The sequence below is a fragment of the Lepisma saccharinum genome, chromosome 1 (genome assembly GCF_977018435.1).
Source record: "Lepisma saccharinum chromosome 1, izLepSacc3.1, whole genome shotgun sequence".
Lineage (NCBI taxonomy): Eukaryota > Metazoa > Arthropoda > Insecta > Zygentoma > Lepismatidae > Lepisma > Lepisma saccharinum.
Genome location: NC_139229.1, coordinates 138,736,596 through 138,757,799, shown reverse-complemented (window position 1 = coordinate 138,757,799; position 21,204 = coordinate 138,736,596). Strand labels below are relative to the sequence as shown.

The 21,204-nt window shown below is 40.5% G+C and overlaps 2 protein-coding genes across 2 annotated transcripts in view; one reads left to right on the top strand and one right to left on the bottom strand.

Annotated features, from left to right (window-relative positions):
- The window catches only part of LOC145989093 (uncharacterized), a 34,120-nt gene extending 16,371 nt beyond the window's left edge, over positions 1 to 17,749 (bottom strand). Inside the window, exon 1 of the mRNA XM_083124389.1 lies at positions 17,373 to 17,749. Within this exon, the coding sequence (XP_082980515.1) occupies positions 17,373 to 17,454 (82 nt within the window). The 5' untranslated portion in view covers positions 17,455 to 17,749. The remainder of the gene's footprint in view (positions 1 to 17,372) is intronic.
- The window catches only part of Arp8 (Actin-related protein 8), a 104,998-nt gene that overhangs the window by 33,415 nt on the left and 50,379 nt on the right, over positions 1 to 21,204 (top strand). The gene's annotated exons all lie outside the window — the stretch shown is intronic.

Genomic DNA, 21,204 nt, shown 5'->3' with positions numbered 1-21,204 from the left:
TTTGAAAACATTTTTAATTTGCGAAACTCAGAATTGTCTGACTACTTCTGACCATTATCCGCGATTTGGTTCCAAAACTGGGGAAGGGGAGGAGGGGGGGGCAATGACAGTTATTTTCTCTTGGTAGACAAGCATTATTCCATATTACGGGGTAAAAAGTCGGCAGCAACTGTCCCCCCCCCCCACAGAAAGCCGTCATTTTATGTATGTATTCATGTGTGTGTGTGTGTGTGTAAAAACATGGACCTAGCATTTTCCTGAAAACAAATTCTGAGTATGGGCCTGACATAAGCCTTGGTATATATCGCCGCCTACTCGTTGCATTCCAATAGGGAACCAGAGTGTCCAATTAAAATGAAAGATTACATTTTATTTATACAAGAAGTTGAGTCATCATTTTGCGAAAATGAAGGATTTTACACTTTACAATGACTTCTTGTTCGCCATTTTCGTAGTAACACTAGAGGTTCTTTGACTTCGCATATCTCTTACAATACTTCGTCTGTCCTGTCCATGGTAACAATACAGAGATCAAAGTACAGTTGTCACGATTTTAACACAGAAACACGTAATAGAGAGCTGTCCTAGTGAGGCATGATATACTTGTGATTCAACCCTCGTGTTATGATCGCCACATTGATTTCTCTTCACACGCGTTGTCTACAATAGTATTCCTAACTCATTTCAACAAATTCTCTGGCATTCGCAGACCGGGATGGTTAGTCAGTATCAATTCACTCTCCCTCAGGTCCCTGTCTCACTTGGCTGCTTTATTATTGATTTGTTAATTTAAAATTTTGGGGTGCGTTGACACGTATGGCCATTTTGTACCCTTCAGTGTATATGTAGAAAATTTCCCTAATCTAAAACCCTTACCTTAAAATTTAAAAAAGGGGTGTAAAGAGCCCCTAGAGAAACGTTAAACACAACAGATTAAAAAGCTAGGGGTAGTCTAAATACTACCCCAGAAACAGTGTAAGAGACCTACTCTTCTCAAAGGGAGGGTGAAAGAAGTAACATAACATCTCTCGCTTTTTGCAGCCTGAGAGGGGGGTACAGTTTCCAAATCCTCCAATCACTGAAGCGTGGACCCTAGTGAGGTCATCAATGTTATCTCAGCCCATCACTTATCTTTCGCCCTACACCATAGGCTCACCAGGCAGACACGTGAAGTTAGCTAACTGGAGACGATGCGCAAAAAAATCTGACTATATAATACAGGCTCTTCTTTGTCTTGGAAAAGGGGCTACAGAAGTATTGCATATACGTCCTTATCACACTTTAAACCTTTTTTTCAGAAAGAATGCCGTTGAAAATGTACCAGTTTCAGGTACTCGTTAATCCGACACTTCAAAAGCACGTGTAATAATGCATACTCCTTATGCATCAGTGTAGAAAGGTCTCTCCAGTGGCGTAGTGATAACACTATCGCCTTGTCTCTGGTTAGATCACCTTCGGAGATAGGTTCTGGTTCCACTTAAAACTGCGGGTCCAGCTCTGATTACTCTGTGCAAAAAGTGGACTTAAGCAAACTTTGACAAACTTTAACTTTGCCCTAGTGGAAATGTTGAGGCTTGCATCTACCCACCTGAGAATATTTTGCAATTGTGCAAAGTACTCGTTGAAAATTCTGCCAGTTACATGTAATATGTTCGTGGTACAACCATTAACCTTGAGAGGATATCATCGTGAAAATGTGAAGTAGCGTAACTATATTCTTTCCTCCCTGTGTGACGTGTGTCATTGCAGAGAACAGTAAACAACACAGGAGTTCTGCATGGAGAGAACTCTCGATTGTACTTTCACTACGTGACAATTTAACGACATTGAACCGAACTTAAATTGGCGCATTGATGAGATTTCTCCAGCGGAAGTCCTTGGCTGCAAGATGGCAGTTGGCGAACCTAACGAGGAAGATTTGTGTATCTACCCACGCCCTCTTTGGGTCTTCAATTTGCATTGAGTGTCGTGCATACAGCCTGGTATTTGGAGGGTGCCTCTTTTCATGATCATACCAGTAGACCGAACATGAAACGCAACTGGTCTCCCAAGTTAATACCCGGTTTCGGCTACCATCATATTCAGTTTCTTCTTAGCGTTGTAATCAAGGGGCCTCGGATTCCTACTTAATCTGTAGGTCCAGTTCTGGTTAGTCTATCTGTGCATAAAGGAGACTTAAAACAGAAATTCAACTAATTCCTTAGTTGCTGACAAACAAAAAGTGACAGCAAGTGTTCTTTGGACCGAATCCGAAAAATGTCTTCGCACGGTTCCAGAGTGAAATTTCTATATAAACCCCTGTTTATATAGGGAGTTCTGTCCTTTATCCGAAAAACTGTGGCTGTTATTTGTAGCTGCGATCATTGGCTTGCCCAGGATTTTCGACGGGACGTATTTTGCAATCTTTGCCTGCATTTGCCATTTATTTTTTTTAAATGAATTCTTGGGCAAAAAGAGAGTTGTGACTCCCACCAAGTCCTCCGTCGGCACCCCCACTGAACACTGGTTATAATCTCTACCGGCTGCTGACTTTCCTACTTTCTACAAGTGATGTAGCGATTACCGTAACCTGCTCTGTCGCAGACCGGGAAACAATGCCATTCAGCTGAACACTATAATTGTGTAAATGGCGTGTTTGACGAACGGGTTCTTGTGTAAATCTTCGTTCCGTCCAGTTGGAAGGGATTAAGTGGCGCAACCGCAGGGTATGAAAGTAGCTTTCTTCCCAATTAGGCAGGCGTGAGGTGTCAAATACGACCTTTTCCCCCGAGTCTGTTGTGTGCATACCCCGAGGGAGCAGGCCGGCAGGTTGATGACGCAAGGGAACCAGGAAAAGAGAATGCTGACCATTGCATCCAACAGTGATGCCAACCTTTTACGAGAAATATCACTCCAGGTTGCATAATATCCTAATCCCGACTTTCTTTCCATTTTGGTTACTTTACGTCGCTTTTCTACCTCTTAGGTCAGTGGCGACGACGAGCAGTGACGGCGGAAAACTTTTTGGCGTGAATAGGCCACAGCTTCAAATCAAAATATATATTTTGATAGTATTCATATTGTTGTCACGTGCTTCAAACCCATTATATTCATTACCATCTTCACACTTTCATTTTATTTTTATCGCGAAATTTGTCTGACATACCCTTGGCGCCAGGCCCGTAGCTAGAACTGATCTCCAGGAGGGCTTCGTATTCCAAGTCCATCTTTTAAAAGTTTAACAGGATTAAATGAAGGTAAATTATGTGTATCGGGGGTCATTAAGTTAATGTAAAATATAAAATTTAGAAATATCATACAAATACTACGATTTTATTTCTATATCTTTCTAAAACATCTCTTGAAGTGCTAATGACTGCTACTGACACCATCCCTCCATACTATTTTTGATGATACAAATATTTATATCATACATGTTAAAATGTGCAATATTCACTTCAATCATAGTGCCTACCGTACATTCCATCCCCGGCCGAAGCAATAAAATCCCTTCGTTCCCAAAGCTTGGGATCTGTTAACATTTGACGCAGATGTGGAAGAAATATGGATAATGGCATCAAATTCACAGATTTCTGTCAAACGATAGGCTGCAACAGGGGCAGGGAAGGTACAGATAAAGAAGGCTCCCTATGAAAGAACTTCCTAAAGTCTAGAGAATCTTCTAAACACTTCCCGCTTTTAGACTTCTGCTCATAAACAAGATGAACGAACGAAGTTGTGAACAAATTAATATATTCTGTCTACATTTTCACTCTTCACCTCAAATTAGAATACAAAATAGTTTTACCTACTGTCAAGGGGGCTGGCGACCCTTCTTGACCACGGGCCTGCTTGGCGCTGTCATTGATGGAGGAGGATGGACCGTGAAAAGGATGATGGGACACATTAATGGCGTAACAATGGTTCGAACCTGGGACGTATGGGCAGTGCGCCAGAGAATAATTGTGGGTTTGGAATATTTCTGGGAGGGTAGTTCTATTTCTGTATCTAATTTTTCTTGTTTGCTGCATGGCGTTAAGAGCCTCTCAATTCTTCACTCCAGCTGCGTCACTGCCTCTAGGAGTATCCCAACTATCTGCAAAACAAAATGACAACTCGAATTTTCATCGATAGCGCACGTGTTGTTAATTTCATTCATATTCTTATCTACATTATATTCATGATATCTAAAATCAGGTGGTCGTCCCTCCTCAGGTGTCTAAAACTAACATTAAATCGTCAGTAAATGACCATTTCTCGCTCTTTAATCTCTTAAAACAAACGATCGGCCTTCCGGAAGTTTCTAAAACTACGGCAAACAATAAAGGAATTTATTATAAAAGGTCGTTAGATTTGATTTATGTCAAGGGTAAAGGTTGCAAATAGTCTCAATGCTGATGCCCCTGTCTTAAGTTTTAAAACGAAAAATTTTAAAAGTTAATGTTAAAAGTTCCATATGCATTCCGTTACGCCATGGGCATCTACGTAATGCAGAGGTAAGACACATTCTCGATCTCGGCCATAGTGGGGGTGATGTAATCACCACTATGCTCATGCGTTTTGCCCGTTCAGGGATTCCCTCAGATAACCGTTCATTAGGGGCTGGGTGAGCTCCAGAACCGTTTCACGCGGGCACATTTTCGGAAAAACTCGCATCTGAGATCACCCATCCCCAGGTGAGGTCCACGTACCTATTGGATGCCCGCGGCTTATTTATCCTATGCGCAATGGTATATCCGATCGGTTTGCAACACTAGCAGCGAGTGAAAGAAGAGAAGGTAGCCTTGAGAGGAATTTCGTCGGTCTGGAGAGAAAAAGAAAGAAGCAAGCTCGGATGGGACCCGTTTTGAGGTCAGGTTAGGAGGTTGAGCAGGGACAGAATGGGGCCAGAAGACGAGCGCTAGGTGTATGCTTCCAGAGGGTGTGCCGTTTGTTTTACGCTTTGCCGGTCGTTCATCGCTGCAAATTGGTGGAAATCCATCGTTTCCGGATCTTTGCGTTCGTTTACAGGCGAATTAACTTGCAACGAAGTCGAGCACGACTTTTTTACCTTGCCTCTCTTGAATTTACTACAAAGCTCCAGTTCGTTTGGCATGTCTGTCCGTCATGGTAGTCCGCATGTAATTTTTACCGGTCCCCATGCTTCAATCCCAGGTCAACGGAGGGATTAATTGTTTTGTTCTCAACTTCCCCCAATAGCATAGTGGCTAACACTGTCGTCAGAGTCCCGTGTAATCAGAGTCCCGGTGAAGGCACAATGCTCTTTGGTGGCGGCAAGTAACGCGCTACGATGCCAGAGGTCCCAGGTTCGAAACCGGGTCACGGCATGAACGTTTTCTTGGTTTTTCTCTCATCATCATCCTCAAGGTCGCGATTAACCGAAGGCGTATAAAAGGAGGAAGTTTTTTTTCATGGTTGTGAACGAATTTAGAAATATGGAACCTGGGAAAGAAAATCCTTGCGAGGTGGGGGAGAATATTGATAAATTCCCCCCCCCCCTTTCAGTTCGAACACTAGTAACAACTAAGCTAAGGAGAAATATAAGCGAAGTTAAATAACGGAGCCGGAAAAATAGTAACAATTTCGGAATGATATGCATAATCTTCACTTTCTATCTCCAGGTACTGAAATGCTACAGTTTTCTCCTTATTCATGTCAACTGGGAAACAATTTAGTAAAAGCATGTTTAACGCACGTGTTTTAGTTTATACTTTTAAAAAAAAAAGTATTTTATTTTGAAGCTAGTTATGCAGTTCAGCGTTTCGTAAGTGTACTTTTACAAAAAAAAAAACTTTATGTAAGGGGAACAATGATGGAAAGATCTAGGAAACAGTGTTTCTGCTGACTTTGGGTAATTGCAAGGGAAGTGGAGAGTCTACTTTCTAGTGGATAGAAAAGTTTCCATTCTTGGTTTGCTAGGAACAATAGATTCTGGAAGTAACGACGTTATCCGTACTTGTGATAGGTAACGTGAGGCGTGGTAGAGCTTTTACGAAATTTTTGTATATCCTTAGAATTTCAACGTAGAATGTACGTGGTGTTTTTATGCGTGCGTGGTGTGCGTGGTTTCTTCAAATGAAAACAAAATTTATTTGTTATAGCAATTATTTAAGGACATGTTCATGTTATATTCTGGATAATTTCAAGAAGTTGTTTGTCTTGTCAGAGCCGGCCCGTGGATTTGCGCGCGACCTGATTCAGAAATGAAGCGCGGGACCTTTTTGTTGTAAATTGCTCAACGTTTATAAAAAATAGTGCATAGATAATGGTGACAATAATAATATTGATGATGATAAGTGCTCTATTTATGAAAGGAATAATATGAACTATTAAATTTATATTTTGGAACAAAAAATGCAATTAATGTGACTACTAGTATGTAACGACTTACTCCATGTAATGAAATATTATTTTGAGCTTATGAAGACACCCAAGGAAGTAAGTACTCTACAGGCTTTCTTTTAGTTGCAAAGTCTTTGAAGAGTTCCTCCTTTTGCAGCTTCCTGGTTATTTTACTCTATGTAAATCATGGCTAATCCTTCGAAACGATTTTGCTTTGTCGTTTTCCTTTAATTTCTTAATGATTTTTAGTTTTGAGATATTGTACATAGGAAATTTTCAAGCTATTGTTTTTGATTGATTGATAGATTATTGCTTTATTTTACTTCGCTCTTTGTGCCACTTTTGGCTAATTTGCGAAGATGGGGATGAGTGATGACATGATGAAATTAACGAATAGACACTCACAAACATCCATACCCAGGCCGGGATTCGAACCCAGGACCCCTAGCTTCGTAGGGCAATGTGCTAACCATTCCGCCACGGGGGCCGGCTCAAGCTATTCTTTTTTTTTCTGAAACAATATTTAATTCCAGTATCCTGTTGCATGTGACAAACGCATACTTGAATATCATTGCCTGCTTTTGAAGTTCCCTGTCTGCTGACGTCACGGATGATCTGACCAATGCAAAAAAATGTTGCGAGAACAGGATTCGTCATCTTAGCTTTGATTTAAATCACGCCTGTCACTTGTGTCTTAATTACCCATGCCCTCAGTAAGCAAGTTCATCAGGTAAAGGATGCAACCTGGGAATTCCGCTACTTTTTTTTTTTCACTCGCTCTCCTTAAGAGACAAAAGCTCCGTGACTCTCGGTAACTGTCGCAGGCCAAGAAGGTTCTCTTGTATCGTCACGCAAGGTTAAGATTTGGAAAACCATCGTGATACAGAATCAACTTTATTGTGAAGATCCTGTTTCTGCATAGTGACGTAACAGCTAAAGTCAAGCGATGTTTGTTCTTCCAGCGTACCTGAGGTCGATAACTCAAATCTTGAATAACGCCGTTGTTTTGTAATCAAGAGATCTCGGGTTCGATCTTCGGTGGAGGCACATTACCCAGTGGTTTTAACTCCCACTTTGAACTGGCTATCTGAGTATAGTAGAGTCAGTCCGATTAGCTTGTCAGAGCATAAAGTGATTGAACAAACCCAACCTTCTTACGGGAAGGACACTTTGGTTAGTTACCTATGGCTTCGTGCACCTGGTTCATTTTATAAATCCTGTTACTTTTTTTTTTTTTTTAAAAAAAAATGCGTCTCCATGCTGAATGAATCTTGGCGCGATAGTTCAAGCCAGCCTCAGTGGCGAAGTGGTACATGTGACACTTGACGAAGCCAGAGGCCCTAGGTTCGAACTTCGATAAGGTTGGACGTATAATTTGGCATACAATTGGTAGTTCAATGAAAACAAATGGTGTGATTTCCAAACATGCATCAACCCCGTTTTACATACACAGTCACGGTAGTGTAGCTGTATGCTTTATTGTATGCGCTTAATCGGACACGTGTGGAGACAGCGATATTATGAATATTTGTTGGAAGGGGTTCGAAGTATGGATCCATAGCCAGTGTCACCTTGTAATCAAGTGTCACGGCTTCTATCCCTAGTGGTGACACATTGCGCAGTCGTTCGGATCACATTTTAAACTGTAGCCCTCGTCCCAATTAGCCTATCTGATGTCACAGTCAGTATAATCATCGTGAGATTCTGTGTTGGGCATTCGTTATTTTTGTTAGCGTTTGTTCAATACCCAGTGGAGGTACATAGTGGTTCGGATTCCATTTTAAGTACCGATTAGCTCATCTGCTCATAAGGTGGACTTAAAACAAAGATCCAAATGCCAAACTCAAATAAGCGTTCGTTTTTGTTAAGGTGCTCCGAATCTGTGTGGCGACGATGTTGGTATCATGCATGCTGTAGACGGTTTTCCTCTTGGTCTGCTTCCACACTTTTGGCCCACCCTGTATGTGTGTGTGGGAAAGAGTATATATGTTCCATAAGTCAGGTTACCGAAAGATCGTTTCTCACGGTAAACTAAATTCGGAACACCCTGCATATGCTTACAAGGGATTATGGCCTTTTTGAAGGGCGCTAAGTTGGTTCCTTTGCATGTACGACACCATGGAAACTGCATTCTTGCAGACAAACGAGGATCTAGATGTATTCTGTGGAGCAAATCCTTGGGTGTTCACAGTCAGACTAAAATTCAGAGAAAATTTACACCCCCTCTCCCCCAGACCGAGGGTGCTACAAACACACAGAGAAATTAATTATTGATCACCATCGAAGAGAAGTGAATAGTGAACCTAAGTTACATTGGTTAGTCGAGCACACAAAAGACGAAATTTCAGCCAAGAATCGAAGCTAAGATTTATTTTGTTTTTTCTTCGAGTGCCTTTGCCAAATGTCGTAGAAAAGCAACATAAAAGTACGAATATAACAGCGCGTGTTTTATGGAGGATGCGAACCTGGGACATTGTATTTGTAGCGCATTGTGTAGACACTCTGCCAGAGTGCTTAGCGAAAATACATTTACAAAATACAGGCCAATTTTAATTTATTGCGAATTATTGTGTCCCCCTCCCTCTGTCGCCCGTGAAGACTCCCTCAAAAACATGGAAAAATTACATTGCAAAAAATATTTTGTAAATTTGGTTCGGATCCCACCTTAAACTGTATGTCCGGTCCCGATTAACCTTCCAGTGCATAAAGTGGACTTAAAACAACAAATAAATCTATTAATCAATCTTTTCAAATTTGAATTATTGAAATTTCTTACTTTTCTCCTCGCCGAACTCCTTGACAGAGTGGTTAGCACAGCGTCCTACAACGCTAGGGGTCCAGGGTTCGAATCTCAGCCAGGGCATGGATGTTCTTTGTCAATGTCGCTTCATCAGTACCATCATGTCATTACTCATCCTCATCTTGGCAATTAGCCAAAAGTGGCAGATAAGCGAAGTAAAGTAAACCAGCCGGACCCTGTGGCTGAGTGATTAGCACATCGCGCTGCGACGCCAAGGGTCCCGGGTTTGAATCCCGCTCGGGCATGGTTGTGAATGTCCATTCATCAATTTCATTCCCATCTTCGCAAATTAGCCAAGAGGCACAAAACACGAAGTAAAATAAATCAAATCAAACTAAAGTAAACCAAACCAATAAACAATTACTTTTCTCTTTATTTTAATTTTAGAAATTCCTTTACTTGTTCCTAAGAAATAACCCCTGCTCATATTTTAGCTAGTCATGATACCGTCGAATATATGATTTTATATATATAGCAATTTGTAATTTCACAGCAGCTTCCCTATATTTCATTCGTAAGTCTCTGGCAATGTTCAAATTTCATGATGAGAATTGCAATTCGCGATACTTAAGAAAATATTTGTTTTAAAGCTTATCTGTAGGAGTTTATAACAATTATAATTTATTTTCTAAGAATGTAACTGGTGATTATCCATACTCGTTTTACATGTGTACTAACATAAATATTATTTTCTGCTAACAGTGTCTTAGTCTTCTTTCGTTTTGACTCATGTTCGTTATCTAAAGGTTTAAGGAACACATTTTAACTATCGATGTAAATCTGCTCATTTTGGTGATGTGGTGTTTTAGAAGAACTTTAAAACTTCGCCATGCAAGGTTTTGGATACGCGACAACTATTAGCAATGGAGTTGTTGAGGAGGTTTGCGGCCTTAATTTTTGGTGAAATGTATTGGAAAAAATATATATTCGGTTGTAAAATAAGGATATTGAAATGTAGTGTTTTATTCTGCAGAAAAGAAAACAAATTGAAAATTTTCCGTTTTCGGTCGGGGATTCGTGTGCTCCGTGAACCCCCTTCAGGCGACGCCTCTGTTCATCTATAACTTAATTGCGACGATGAGGGTTGATGAAAACGTGGAAGAAAAGAGAACAGTTCCTTTACAGCAAGCGCGAGTGTTTACATCTTTCACACACCTTGCCTTTAATTCCTGATATGTTTGATCTAGACCAGTGATTCTCGCTCATGGGTACAAGTACCCCGGACGGCGACATTGCAAGAAAGCTAAATATGGTGGTGCTACCTTGGAACTAAGGATGATACTAACGACAGACGAGGCTTTGTACAGTCTCGTCTTGCGTTGCCAATTCCTGCCTCGGTCTCGTCTCGAATTTCGAAATGAGACGGATTGTAACGGATGACTGTGTGGATGTTGCCAGTCATTGTGAAAGATTCCGCCTTAAATGGTGACATCTATAATTTGTAATGCCCTAATAATCAACACTGCTCTGAGTCATCAATTAGTTAGGCCTGTTCAAGAAGATCGTACACAGAGAGAGTGCGATTTTTCAAGGGCAATTGAGATCTCGTGATTCGAGCGAAAGTCATTATGAATTGCCAAGCGAACGCGATTCGTCAAATGCCAGAGCGATTTCCGTCTTCATTTTAACCGCAAATTACTTGGCGGTGTCCCACCTGGAATTTACAACACAGAAAATGTCCTGACGCTGCGTGAAGGATTACTTTCCCGTGACCTTGTTCCTTTCTTGCTCTTTTGTCAAACTTTCTGGAGAAATTCACATGTTCGTAGTATTTTAGTCCGATTTATGCTAAGATGGGCTAAATAGGACTGGACCTAGAGTTTAAAGAGTAAGTCGCACCCTGAACACCTTGATTATAAGGCGACAACGTTAGCAACTGCGTTTATCTGCAGTTCCTGCTTCACAGTCGTCTTTTCTAAAGCACTGTAGGCCTCCGTGCTAAGCCAGAGGTTCCAGGCTTGAACCCGGGTTAAGGCATGAATATATGGAAGAGTTTGTTTCATTCATGCCAGGACTTCCCGATGACGTAGAGGTAATTTATTGCCTTTTATTCAAGTAGTCCCGGTTTCGATCTCCGGTGGAGGCACATTGCACAATAGTTCGGATCCCACTTCAAACTGTAGACCGAGTCATTCATCTTCATCGTCGCGATTAACCAGAAAGTATAGAAGAGCTCCATAAAATAAACCAAAAAGCAATACACTCACTTGAAGTGCCGCCACTAAAAAACAAGTTGCATTTTTACGTGGTTTTTAAATTGGGATAGAGACTTCTTACCCCTGCTTTCTTGCAGCCTTGCAATACAAGGAAATTATGTGGGTTACCTATGTGTCAGATTATTCATTCCAGAAAATCCTGCTTTTTTAAATACTTTCATTTGTATGAAATGGATATAAAGTTTTACATAAACGCGAACTTCACAGCCTATTCTGTTTCAGAATATTTATCCTCAGCCATTCCAGGTTAACGATGGGATAGTACCTTTAACAAAGGATACGATTAACCTAATGCTGTTTATATATATATATATATCGTCGATGTTTTCACGAACTGGCGAATATGTCAACTCCCCTGCATCACGAACCGGCGAATGTGCAAAATTTGACATTTTGAGTTTTTGACGCTGTATATGTTGGAACAACTTGTACTTTGCTCTCACAAAGTTTCGAGTTTCTATTAAATATTGCTTAGGAGATAAAGATGGACAACGTTTTGACGAATATGAAAACTAGTATTGTGATAATTTCACGAACCGACGAATAAGAAATTCGCCGCTTCGTGGAGAAAAACATGATATTATTTTACAATCCTTTCAGGATGTGTCAGTTTGACTACATTTTGCCTAACAGATGCCGCTGTAATAAAACGTTTTACATTTCATTCTTTTCATAAGAAATATAACCCATTTGTAAGATATCAGAAAACATGTAAGGCACAGTTGTTTGTGTTTCTATTGGAACAATTTACAGTCTATATTTTGAGACTTTCAATGAAATTGGCAATCATCTGGTTTACTTCTCGCAACTAAATTACTTCGAATTGTTTATAGAAGAAATGCCATATTTCTTTGATATTATTTTGAAGAATAGCCTTCTAGTGGTGTGGCCCGTTGTGTAATTATTCAGAAGATATGAATAAGGACGTGCTTGTGAAGTGGACTGATGGCAGTACTAACATCGTCAGAAGCCAAGAACTTACACTCCCCCATGGAATGAAGAAGTTGCAATATGGAGCGAAAGTAAAAATGTGGTGGGATCCCGAGAAAATTTATTATGAAGGTGGTGTGATCAGGATGGAAGAAGATTCTGAAAGTGGTGATACAGGTGATTAACTTCCTCTGTCAGTGCCAAAGAAGAGCTCAGGTGGTGTGATCCAAGACTCGAGTGCAGTAGTTAGTGACGTTGACAGTTCTTCAGAAACGTTAGCGGATGATGAGGACAAGGATCCTGATTTTCTTATATCTTTCAGTGATAATGAATCGTCCGTACATTCCTCACCGAGGGATGTTCACGCTGTATGTAGTTCCTTGCATTGTGAAGAAGAAATATTTGCTGCATGCGTAACGTGTCAGGATTTGGTTTGTTACAATCACTTCATATTGGATTCGAGCACAACAGACGTGTTAGTGTACAAGAGAAAAACAACCCTCCGGGATCAAGCCATACAGATTTTAAAGTAGATGGTTTGGTAAAGCGAAGGGTTTCCGAAAAGGAAAAAGTAAGAAAAAAATGTAAAAGCCTGTCGTTCTTTGGGCTATGAGTATGTAAGTGAAAGGAGTCATCAAGTTATTCCTTCTCGCAGATTGCTTCGTCCACGTTGTGAGTCACGGACATGACAAACAAGAGGATTGAAGTGCAACGGTTTTGATGACAACACAAGATTGAAAGTTGATTATGCGTATTTTAATTTAGGAAATGTTTCCCGACAACGAGAATGGTTGATTTAAGTTCATCGCTTCCAATGCTCCTGTGAGGTCAACGAAGTCAGAAGACAAAAAGAGGAAGGAAAGAACGCTTCATTATTTTTTTACCAGATGACCATAACGTAAGATAAAGAGTATGTCGTAAAATGTTTCTTAACACACTTGCAATTCCTGAGAGACAGGTAAGGACAATGCTAATGAAGTTAAAGAACCAGTGCATGGTAGAAGAAGAAAAGAGAGGTGGACGTCAGACAACGTTTAAAGAAAGATACGAAAAATGCGTACAGATATTAAAAAGCACATAAATATGTTCCCTAGGATGGAATCTCATTTTTGCCGCAGAAGTTCTAGACAACAGTACTTGTTGTCCAACTTAAGTATTGCAAAGATGTATGAACTATTGAAAAAATAATTTCCAAACAGCTCGGCATGTTACTCCTTATACAGATCAGTTTTTAAATGTATGAAGTTAACATTTCGTTCTCCAAAAAAATATCTTTGTGGTTTGTGTAAGACGTACAACTCATTGAAATCAGCTAATTGTTTATCTAATCATTCTGACTTGATTGAAAAATATAACAGGCACATACAGAAAAAACATAAGGTGGGGGAAATTAAAGGTTCGATGAAAGATACAGCTGTACAAAATCCACAGGAGTTCGTGGCTGCTTGCTTTGACATGGAGCAAGTCATAAATCTACCACAGAGCAAACGAACTTAATTGCATTACAAAAGAAAATTATCAGCCTACAATTTTACAATTTATCAATTAGCTAGTAAAAGCGGTCATTGCTACGTTTGGCACGAAGGATTAGCGAAAAGAGGTCCGAATGAAGTTGCAACAAACTTCAGGAAGTTTCTGCTGATGAAAGATGAACAAGGTGTAAAACAGGTAGCGTTCTTCGCCGATGGATGTGCATCTCAGAACAAAAACAGTATCCTGCCTTCTATGTTCGTTTATTTTTTAAACAATCAAGCACAAAACATCAACACCATACATGTTTTCATCTTCGAAACGAGACACGAACAAAGTGAAGGTGATGCTAATCTGTGGTGATGCTATTCACAGTACAATTGAAAACTCACTTCGACGGAGTGAAGATATCTTCATCCCTGCCCAACTCATCCCGGTAATCAGGATGGCAAGAAAGAAACAACCATATGCTGTTCATGAGTTGCATACTAAAGACGTCTTAGATTGGAAACAATATTCGCAGTACCTGCGTATCCTAAAAGTTACAACAACAAATGAGGGTCAACCCGTGAACTGGACAAAAATCATGCAAATTCAAGTGCGCAAGGGTTGTCCCAATATATTTATAAAAACATCGCATAATCTAAACACACACTCAAGTATATCACTTCCTAATCCACGCAGTGCTAAAGAGGACAATTTACCACCAAGGGATTTTACTTCAAAGCCAAAACTGCCTATGAAAAAATACCAGGACTTGCTGTCATTATGTCAAGGAGTAATACCAGTAATTTCTCATCCTGATTATAAAGACTTCCATGTCAGATTACCTCACTAATTGTACAACCATTTTGCGTCTATTAACGTTGTATTTGATAACAGACTAGTGTTGGTCAATGTATTACTATTTTGTTCCTTACATTTCATTTTCTTAATTTTATTATTCTTGAAATTTATTTGCGGTTACGTCTAGTGTTGTGTGAATTTCTCTGTTTCTCACTGTTACGTATTAAACTGTTATGGTGTATGTTATGATAAGTGTATTAAGGATTGGCCTAATATTTAACTCTGTATAAATATCCAATAAATAAGTTGAAAATTTTAGCCTTGAACTGTAGAATTCGCAGTTTTTTTGAAAATTAACAATGACGAATCAAGCTAAAAATATTCCATTTTTTTTTTTGTTTTGTTTTCACGAACTGACGAATAGATGCAATGAAATCCTTTGTTCATTTATTGTTCATTAAAATTCTTTCTACGGTGTTCTTTCTAACGTGAACTGCCTTCTCACACAGCATTTATTGTTATCTCAAAATATAGTTTAGCTCGAATATTTTTTTCAATGATTCGCAAGTAACGCAAAATTGGCTACTTTCAACTTCGTTTTTCTCAAAATCAATATTTTGCACATTCGCCGGTTCGTGATGCAGGGGAGTTGACACATTCGCCAGTTCGTGAAAACATCGACGATATATAATATGTGCTATGTACCACGCCATGAAGGCGTATAGGGGATGTGGGGTTAGAGCCCCACACTTTCTTGATCACGGCCGAAGGTGGGGCTGATGTGATCAGTACCACGCCCCTGGCAACTTTTACCCCCAGAGTTTCCTCCAGGTACCCACTTTATACGACGCTGGGTAGGCGCCGGAGCCGCTCGAACAGGTGGAGAACATCTCGGTTCTCCCCCGCCGGGATCGAACCCGGGTCTCCCTAATGCTGTTATACGACCCCTAGGTCAGTGTAAAAATGCCACCACTCCCACATTTCTTTGTGCCATGTTGATGCTCTACATATTAGTTAGAGAAGCGCATCTCTCCACCCTTCCTTCCCTACAATTCCTGCCAGATCTGAATTTAGTTTACATGCGTCGCTCATATTGATTTCTACTCAGGGGTAACCAATATCCTGCATACATTGCACATATCACACTTTTTTAGTATAATTAATACTTCTTGCCGTCAAAGCTTTTCGAAACTCATTAAGTTTTCCGAGACCCTTGGCTGATTGGAGCCTTATTCAAAAGTTGAACGCATTTACACCCGCCGAGATTTTTTTTATTTATTTTTATTTTTTTAAGTCCACTTTATGCGCAGTTAGGGCAATCGAAACTGGACTTACAGTATAAAGTGGAATCAGAACCACGGTTTGCCTCCAATGGATATTGAACCCGGGACCCTTTGATTACAAGGCAACGACGTTATCACTACTCCATCGGGGAGGCCTCACGCACCAGGAAAACAATATACGTTATATCTTATTTTCCGTTGTTGAGAAATTATAACTTTTCCTGCCTTTGGCGAAAATATGTTTCTGTACTTGTGTGTCATAATTATAACGAACACTTGCTCAATTTCTCATACCGATAGCGAAGACTTGCAGAACAAGATATTGAGTAGTAAAGAGCATGTGTTTTGTAATATTAGTATTAGGTATATGATATATATTGATAGCGCTCCAAATTTTGGAGTAGGTAGTTTTCGTTCAATAGAACTTGGAATTCTTTTCAGGAGAGACTTACCTTCGATAGTGTGTGTGGAAAAATTATGGAAATTGGAACCGAAAAAATACGTTGCAAAGTATCTGTTACTATGGGTATCAATTGTGACCAATGCATTCATAAAATACTACTCCTTCCACGTTGTGCCTTCTGGATTGCGTTTAGCAGACTGGCGAGGCGCTGCCATCCAAGAGTAGTCTTGGCTGCCATCGGGACGTACAAGCCAGTTTTATACTATGTGGGGCTTGTGTTGTTTGTGACTGTCCATTCGTCTCATCATCATTCCTCTTAATCTTCGCGATTTGCCAAAAGTGGAAGAAAAGCGAAATAAAATAAAGCTAATCAACCAATTAATTAAAAAGATACTACTTTTCAAGGAATGTTTTTCAACACATCAAACTCGTAGGCCTATGACAGAAAATTAAAGATTTTTGCGATTTCATAGAATATGTGCAAAATTGAAAAGTTCTGAAGAAACAAAAAATCTCTCCACTGGGTATCGAACCCGGGACATCTGGGTTACAGGGCGACAACGTTACCACTACTACATCGCGGAGGCCCACTTAGTATGAACGAAAAATATGTTTAACATGTCAAGTAGGCTACATAATTTCGAGAAACAATATGTTATCGATATCGTAAAGAATAAGGTTCCTACATGTAAGGCAGACGAATTATAACATTTGGGGGTTACTTTCAGTTGCTTTATTCCATTGCATAGCGTGAAAAGAAGAAAAAGTCAATGAAGAATAATTAATCATATTTTTCTAATCCAGCACCCCAAAAAATGATTATTTTTTTTCGTTATAGAGTAGTGTAGTTAGGCAAAAGTTCGAGAGGGGCCCATGGCTGGCTACGCCAATGGTTTCTACGAAAAATTGGATTGGATTGATTTGTTGTTTTAAGTCCACTTTATGCACAGTAAGGCTAATCGGGACTGGACCTACAGTTTAAAGTGGAATCCGAACCACTATATGCCTCCACCGGGAATCGAACCCCTTGGTTACAAGGCGACGACGCTACCACTGCGCCATCGGGGAGGCCAAACCTACGAAACACCATCATCACACAGAATCTAGAGCTTAATCTAGAGACATGGAAAAGCCTCTTAGAAAATAAACAAACTTAAACTCACCTTTGTAAATGTCCCGAGGCGTGATGGCCGTGGACGATGGCACAAAATACAAGAAAATGATTACGCCGGGGACCACATTCATGGCAGCGACGGCAGACCTTCGGCTATCCTAATGCGTCCCGTCATCGATGACCATTGACATTGGGTCAGCGTCGCCGGTAGAAAGTTCGCCGCTGTCCGATCACACTTTCACTCTCACTGCACTCCTCTCCTGGGTCGAGCAACATGTCCCAAGTGGAGGAGGGGGGAGGCTATTGCCAATGTCTTCTGGGGAGTCCGATCAGGTGCGCACTCATCGTCGCCGCTTTCGAGGCGCTTCTGTGCGGCTATCCATGGCACCCTGCAGCCGTGTCCGTCCACTGGTGCATTCACGCATAAACTCGGGTAAAGTGAAGTCGTTTCGGAGAGGGCAGTTTCCTCGAGTGAGCAGACCGACTGAACCTGCCGCTCCTGCTACTGGATTCGTGATAGTAATCCGTTTTGAGAAATTTCCCTCTCAGGTGACAAAATTTCCCTTTTCTTAAGAAAAAATACTCTTCTGTAATCTGCTTATGTTAGAAGGTTAAAAAAGGTATACCTATCCTCTGTGCAGTGCAGAGTGCAATGAAGGAACATAGGAAGTGTGGAGATAGAACCCATCTCGTTCTCGGCCATGACGGAGGTTGTGTGTTCATCACCACGCTTCCAGGGTTCTCCGCTGATACTCATTGATAGAGGCTGGGTGATCCCCACGACAGCTTTATGCAGGCACATTGGAGAAAACCCACCCTTCCATGGCCACCAACGTTGCAGTCAGACGCTCTACCTAGACTACCGTGACTCTCGAATGTACACACGCGCGCACAGTTTTAAGATACAATGAAAGATAAAGCACATTTGTAATGGAAATGTCAACCCCCTTAGCAAATTTGATCAATAACACACTTACTCTCCTAAACTGTGTACACGGTTGTTTTGGATGGTTCAGTACAGTTCCAGACTTTTGAAAAGAATGGTCACCCTCAAAATATTTATTCACACTATAATACTGTATTCCAAATGTATTAATATTTATTTGTTTCTTTTGAAACCTTGTCTTACACTTCTCCACTTCTATATAATTCGGTTGAAGGTTGAATATTTTAATTGCCACATATGTTTTTCCTTTTGTTACGTCGTCTCCCCCACCTTCCCCAATTAAACAGCAGTCCCAACACCCTAAAGACAAGCCTATCCTCGACGGCCGAACTGGGTGAGCAGCTGACTCGAGATCTTGATCACCAAATTCCAGGTTCGAGTCCTGACCTGGGCATTTCTTTGAGAGTGGCCTTTCATTAATTACACATAATGATTATTCATCCTCATTGTCACAGTTAGCCAGTAATGGCACAAAATTGTGTAAAATGAGACAAGTACAATATTTACTCTATCTGAACCAAGAATGGCCTAAATACAAATTTTGACAAACACACTCTGTGGAGTTCACACTTGTGCTATATTCCCCCAAATTGGTTTTTTTAAAAGACACCAGTGAAACGTATTGAAAATCAATTGCTAACGAAATACATTTGCGAATTCTTCTGCGATGCAAAAAGAGCAATGAACTACCTTTTGAGATAATTTCCCTTCGCTGAGGGAAATTTCCCTCTCGTTACCATCACTGATGTTGAATGAAGGTTGACCGAGAAACCGCTCCTCCTGACCACGTGACGAGAACCCGCTATCCCCCGGTCACTCAGATGATATAGCGCGGCGGGGAGGAGTGGGGGGGGAAAAAGGAAAAAGTTAAGGAAAGGAACGATGTGTTCGGAGATGAAGTGTAAGTAGGTGGTAATTTCGGATTTCGCTTTGCGTGTTTCGGGCTCGGAGTTTTTCAACTATAAATCAAATCCAAAGGGTAGATGGTCGGCTTGGCCACAGTAATTTTATAAATTTGTTCGATGCGTGTGGTCCAGTCCTCCATTTCCCCTTCTTTCAGAAAAAGGTCGACCTTGCCGTGAAGAAAGAATGAACAACCGTGATGACCTCGTTTGATACCATTTTAATGCCGGCGTCTCTGGCGAAGTGGTTAGCGTAACGCCAGACGCTCTAAGTTCGAATCCCGAGTTAATCATGTCACCGTCATCCACCCCCATCGTCGCGAATAAGCCAGCTCAAATTGAAATAGAGAAATAGATTTAGGCACAAATTTTAAGAAAACTGTGCAGTTTTTGCATATCTTACAGGATAGCCGATTAAAAATATCGGTGATCACATTAGAAACTATATTTTCCTGTAACGTTGATGAGCAAGAACCAATTTGTCTAGCATTTTGCTGTCTTAAGCTCGAAGATGGGCGTGGCAATTTGCCTACAATCAGGTAGTAGTTAAAATTTTGCCTTTAAACCTGATGTGGTGGGGAGCCCAGCAACTAGGTCAATGAGGAAAACTATCGCTATTGAATGCATAATTGTTTTGAGGGGAAAACACTCAGGTGACGTAATGTTTGAGAGGTTACGTGCTGTTTGGAAGCAAGAAGAACCTCACTACTGTTTTCCTTTTCTGATCTTCCAGTTTCAAGAAGTTGTAGTTGTTTTACCACTTATCGCCGAATGCGCCCGTGTTTATGTGTGTGTGTGTGGATGGGTGCGGGTGCGTTAAAATTTCATGGATTTCTCCATAGAGGTTACATAAAAACTAGGTGCCATTTAAATGGGTTTATTTCCCCTTGAAATGTTCCAGTTTTCATGAATATTCATTAACATCATCGTCAACCTCCGTGGCGGAGTGGTTAGCACGGCGCTTTATGACGACGGAGGTCTAGAGTTCGAATCCAGGCCTGGGCGTATATATTCTTTGTGAATGTCCCTTCATCAATTTCATCATATCACTCATCATCGTCGCGATTAGCCAAAGTGGAAGAAAAACAACGCTAAAAGTTTTTTTTAAAAATATGATTTTTGTAACTCGTTAATAAGTTGCGCAAATATGACTTCTTTTTAATTGTCCCGAAGTATTCAATCCCCCTCCTCTATCCGCTGACAACAGTCTCATGAAACTTAACAAGGACATGACAAAATAGTGCCTACTCAAAGAAACATGTTAAGAGCAGGCTTCAAAAGAATAGACCAGGGGTTCCAAAACTTTCTCGTTTCAAGTCGCCCTTAGTGTTTCAAGATTTTTCCGCGGCGCAAGTCTGAATATAGGGAGAGCTATCTAACACCGTTAGTGTAGTTAGGGTAGCTTGCCTTAAGTTAAAAACACACAAATTTCAAATTCAGAAATACTACTCAACTACTCAGTAAAAACTACTCAATAACTACCTATTTGCAACAATCATATCATTTCAGTCAAAATAGTGAATCATTTCGCGACGCCAGCGCCGCAGCGCATACTTTCGGAACCACTGGAATAGGGAAAAAGTATGGGGGGACTGCACCAAAAAATCTATGTGAAATGTGCTCAACAGACTATTAGAAGTTTTCAAAATGGCACGCTCATAAGGTGTTAATTTTCGTTTCTTTTTCGATGGTTTCGTGTTTTGCCATGTGTCCGAATAATTTTGTAGGATCCGAGAAACGGTTTTATTTTGTTGACTAACCTCAAGAGCATTTTTTGCTGTTGTTGTTTTCCCAAGCGTGTGTTTTAAGTGTTAGTACGAATATATTTTTTTAATATATATATAAAAACAGAATACCGCATATCATGAAGTTTGTTGTCGTATTATCGGAAGTTCTTGATTGTCCTAATAATTCTGCCAGCGTGTTTATTTTGCCCTTTGCTCACATATATATACTTTTCAAAAAGCACCAAATCCCTAGTCTCCAAAATGGCAGTCGCTGAAAGCATATTACTAGAATGCACACCCCTTTGC